The sequence below is a fragment of the Scylla paramamosain genome, chromosome 44 (assembly GCF_035594125.1).
Source record: "Scylla paramamosain isolate STU-SP2022 chromosome 44, ASM3559412v1, whole genome shotgun sequence".
NCBI classification, from domain to species: Eukaryota; Metazoa; Arthropoda; class Malacostraca; order Decapoda; family Portunidae; genus Scylla; species Scylla paramamosain.
The window spans coordinates 232,501-237,500 of record NC_087194.1 but is presented as its reverse complement, the minus strand read 5'-3'; the positions used below and the strand labels follow the sequence as shown (position 1 = coordinate 237,500).

General features: G+C 41.2%; 1 protein-coding gene across 1 annotated transcript in view; it reads right to left on the bottom strand.

The window, feature by feature from the left end:
• The window catches only part of LOC135094019 (transmembrane protein 208-like), a 4,622-nt gene extending 1,297 nt beyond the window's left edge, over positions 1-3,325 (bottom strand). The window contains exons 1-5 of the mRNA XM_063993739.1: positions 3,177-3,325; positions 2,098-2,253; positions 1,134-1,270; positions 644-728; positions 1-189 (exon numbers count right to left, since the gene is read on the bottom strand). The exon at positions 1-189 is cut by the window's left edge and continues 1,297 nt beyond it. Coding sequence (XP_063849809.1) covers positions 52-189; positions 644-728; positions 1,134-1,270; positions 2,098-2,253; positions 3,177-3,182 — 522 coding nt within the window. The 5' untranslated portion in view covers positions 3,183-3,325 and the 3' untranslated portion in view covers positions 1-51. The remainder of the gene's footprint in view (positions 190-643; positions 729-1,133; positions 1,271-2,097; positions 2,254-3,176) is intronic.
• Between the last annotated feature and the right edge of the window lie 1,675 nt (positions 3,326-5,000).

The following is a 5,000-nucleotide window of genomic DNA, read 5'->3' as shown; positions in this document are numbered from 1 at the left end:
GAACCCAACGCTACAAAAAATGAACAAAACGGAAGAAAACAGAACAAAACATTAACGATATTTGTTTCGGCGTTCCATCTTCCGCTGCTTCTTGTCCACCACGCGTTCCTCCGGCTGTGGTTCGGCCTCCTGGAAGAACCATGGACCGAGAATATTGGTCCACAGCATCTGAGCGCCACGACAAGGGGCCTGAAATGCACGGCTGGAGTTTACGAGTGCTGTGGTGATGGTGGTGGTGATGGTGAAACGTGTTGTGTGTGTGGCTTGTTTTTGTTGTAAGTGATGGTGGTGGTGATGGTGAAAGGTCCTATGTTCGTCTGGTATAAGTTCGCATTGCATTTTTGTTGGTGTAGTGACGATAGTGGGCAGAACGCGCATCACTCTGGTTTACGTAGCAGTTTAATGACGAGGGGTTCAACTCTTTCTGTGTTAATTAAAATGGCAGGTGAAGAACAGGGTGAAAAATTAAAAAAATGACACACCTTTCTTTCTCTCTCTCTCTCTCTCTCTCTCTCTCTCTCTCTCTATTTCTCTATTTCTAATCTGTTATTTCCCTTGGCCATCTTCATATCCCTGACCCCACCTGACCTGACCTGACCTGACCAACTTTCCTCCCTGCTAACTTCAACATGTCTTCCCTTACCAGGAGCCATAAGAGCCAGAAATAGGAGGAGATCGTAGCCAGCACCAGCGTTCCTGACGTCAGAATCACCAGGTCCTTCACGTGTCTGGAGAGATAAGGTATATGTTGTTGGTACACACACACACACACACACACATAAACACACACACACACACACACACACACACTATTTCTCAGTAAACCGTACACACACATAAACAAGCAATTTCTTTCAATAAAATAAATACACCAATATATTTTATACTAACACACACATATATGTATACTAAGTTTCCCTCCCTATCCCCCCTGCCTCCCCCACAGAGTCTCTATTAGCCAATCAGTCAATATAAAGGCAAGCATTCCTATAACTAAAAACTTAAACACTAATTAATGCAAACCTTATAATTTTAACACCTATATTCATTCACCAGTGCACCTGCTACAAAGGACAAGAGAAATGACCACCACCACCACCACCACCACCACCACCACCACCACCACCACTCACTCAGCAATGCCTCCTTCAATGTTGAGATCACAGCCTTCATCCAGGACAGAACCATCAGCGGCCAACTTAGGTTTGGCCATACTGGACATGAAGTGGTAGCAGCCGGCCAGGACCATCACCACCATCACCACCAGCGTCTGACGGAAGGACATGGGTGAGTAGGAGTGAAGGGGAGGAGGAGGAGGGATGCAGAGGAGGAGGGAAGGGAAGAGTAGGAAGAGAAGGAATAAAACATAATACAAGATTTTTTATTTTTTTGAGGTTTGGTTAGGTTAGAATAAAGAGGAGGAGGAGGAGGAGGAGGAGGAGGAGGAGGAGGAGGAGGAGGAGGAGGAGGAGGAGGAGGAGGAGGAGGAGGAGGAGAAATCAGGAAGAATGCAAGGTTTATTTATTGGTTATGCTAGAAGACAAGAGAAGAAGGGAAGGAGAAGAGATGAAGAGGAGGAGAAGGGAAGAAGAGGAGGAGGAGGAGGAGGAGAAATCAGGAAGAATGCAAGGTTTATTTATTGGTTATGTTAGAAGACAAGAGATGAAGGGAAGGAGAAGAGATGAAGAGGAGGAGAAGGGAAGAAGAGGAGGAGAAGAGAGAAAGATGAGAAGGAATGAAGAGAAGAAGAAGGAATGAAGAGAAGAAGGGATGAAGAGAAGGAGTAGAAGGAATGAAGAGAAGGAGAAGAGATGAAGAGAAGAAGAAGAAGAAGAAGAAGACAAAGAGAAGGAGAAGAAATGAAGAGAAGCTGGAAGAGAAGAAACAGGAAGATAGGTTAAAACAACAACAAACAACAAATAAGAAAGAACAAACAAACTTTTAAAAACACATAACCAATTCATTTCTCTCTCTCCTCCCCCTTCCCGCACCCTCCCCTGCCCTGCCCTGCCCTGCCCGACACACACACACACACACACACACACACACACACACACACACACACACACACACACACACACACACACACACACACACCAAATCCATCGTAGGGAAGCCAGAGAAAAAGATCATTCCAGTGCCGAAGTAAATACCACAGGATACAAAGATCATGTTCCTGTAGAAGGCGAGGGTGTCTGTGTTCTCCTGCATGATCTGCTTGGTGCCCTTCGTCCCCTGCTTCCCCTTCTGCACCTGTAGGAGAGAGAGAGAGAGAGTGAGAGAGAGAGAGAGAGAGGTGATACAGCAATATGTTCAGTTATTACTATTGTTGAGAGAGAGAGAGAGAGAGAGAGAGAGAGAGAGAGAGAGAGAGAGAGAGAGAGAGAGAGAGAGAGAGAGAGAGAGAGAGAGAGAGAGAGAGAGTCCTTTCTTATTTTCGAGTCTATAAGAGAAGAGAGAGAGAGAGAGAGAGAGAGAGAGAGAGAGAGAGAGAGAGAGAGAGAGAGAGAGAGAGAGAGTCCTTTCTTATTTTCGAGTCTATAAGAGAGAGAGAGAGAGAGAGAGAGAGAGAGAGAGAGAGAGAGAGAGAGAGAGAGAGAGAGAGAGAGAGAGAGAGAGAGAGAGTCCTTTCTTATTTTCGAGTCTATAAGAGAGAGAGAGAGAGAGAGAGAGAGAGAGAGAGAGAGAGAGAGAGAGAGAGAGAGAGAGAGAGAGAGAGAGAGAGAGTCTTTTCTTATATTATAATTCACAGGGAAGAGAGAGGAGGAGGAGGAGGAGGAGGAGGAGGAAGAGGAGGAGAGAGAGAGAGAGAGAGAGAGAAACATGCTGTATTTTCTTTCGTTACTGGGAAGAGAGAAGGAGGAGGAGGAGGAGGAGGAGGAGGAGGAGGAGGAGGAGGAGGAGGAGGAGGAGGAGGAGGAAGACAGGAAGCTTTATAACCTTATCGTAAACAATACAACTTAAAAAATCCTAAAAAAAAAGAGAAAGAGAAGCCTTTTAAATCAGAAACATGACATTTACGGAAGAAAATAAACAAACTTTCAAGATCACCACCTGTGCATAGACCCATATCTTAATTAACTAAACACCTGAGCTCTATAGTCACTTAACAACTAGTTCAAACTGTCTTAATGAGTCACTGAGTCGTTAATGAGCCAACAGCAGGTAGTTCTCACCCCCATATTGGCTGATATCTTTTTCCTCTTCTTCTTCTTCCTCTTCTCGCGTCCGTCACTTGCCAGCTGTTCCAACGCGCTGTTAATTCCAGGTTGCGTTGGTGATTTGTCGACATCTTTTCTTTGTTATTTTGGGGTTATTTTTCCATTTTCTGTGTGTTTTGTGTTTGGTATAATTGTTTTTTTTGTGTTTTTTTATTGTTCTGTTAAGAAAAGAAATGACTGTGGTTTTATTTTCGCCATGGTCAAAATCCAGGTTTTCTGGGTGATTTGTCGACATCTTGTCTTTGTTATTTTGGGGTTATTTTTCCATTTTATATGTGTTTTGTGTATGGTGTAATTGTTTTTTTGTGTGTTTTTTATTGCTGTGTTAAGAAAGAAATGGCTGTGGTTTTATTTTCGCCATGGTCAAAATTCAGGTTTTTCTGGGTGATTTGTCGACATCTTGTCTTTGTTATTTTGGGGTTATTTTTCCATTTTCTGTATGTTTTGTGTTTTTTTGGAATTATTTTTTTAGTGTTTTGTTATTGCTATGTTAAGAAAGAAATGGCTGTGGTTTTATTTCCGCCGTGTTCAAAATTCAGGTTTTCTTTGGTGATTTGTCGACATCTCATCTTTGTTATCTTGGTATTTATTGAATTCATTACTTTATTTAATTTTTCAATAAGTATTTCTATAATTTACTGATATATAATTCATTTGCTGTAGTTATTCTTTAATGTTACTGAAAGGCTACATTCAGAGAGAAAAATTCAAAATAGCTTATATTTACACTTATACGTTCAAAATCTGGACTAGATTATATTCCCACTATTTTTTATCTAATACTATACAACATGTCAATTGTAAACTGCGCATGACCATTAAATCGTAATTATATTCTTCTTTACCAATATTCTCTATGCATTGGCAAGGAATTAATGCAAAGATAACATTAATTTCTTGTTTTGGTACTAACTCGCTGATAATAGATGTCATTTGACGTTAAACTTAAGCACAATTCATAAGTCACCCCCCCCCAGATCAACTTCCCCCTTAACAGAAAACGTGCCACGACATTTGATTCCATTGCTGTCATGCATTACACCACGACACAAAATAATAAACTTTTAAATCATTATATAAGTGACGACCTTTCTACGCGTTCCTCCAATCATCGCTCTCGGTTTTCCTGTCACTCACCCCGCCAGCCAATCACAGTGAGGCAAGTGTCTTAAGGCGGGCGTTGACTGGCTGGTGAACCTTAATGGCTGGCACCTTGGACTGAATATTGACGCACTATTGAAGAGAGACTGTGATTTTCTTTTGTTTTTCTTCTTTTCTTTTCTTTCAAGTAAATCAATTTGGCTAAATTTAAATATATAGCACTCAGTTTTTCTTTACAATTATTTTTTCAGAATTACGAAGAAAATGGAAGCTGATTATTACATATTTAATGATTACAAAGACACAAAACGGATAAATCAATAAAAAAAAACCGCACTATTATCATTATTATTATTATCATTGCTGTACGGGTCTGGAAGATGAATTATGACTAAAAAAAATTCAAATCTGAGGTCACCGGGTGCAGGGAACTATTAACAGGGTAACCAGGGCAGAGACAGGAGGACAGGACAGGAGATGAACAAAGAACCAGCGGAAATAAAATAAAAAGAAGCAAATTAAGGTTGAAACGGACATAGAGGAAGAGTAAAATAGGAAAGGAAGCATCTGGCATGATAAAATGAAGGAAGAAGATCAAGAATAGGTGGCCTGCTAACGGAGATAAGATTTAGAGATCGTGAAGGATGAGGGAGTCTGATAAGGAAGCTGTCAGGTAAT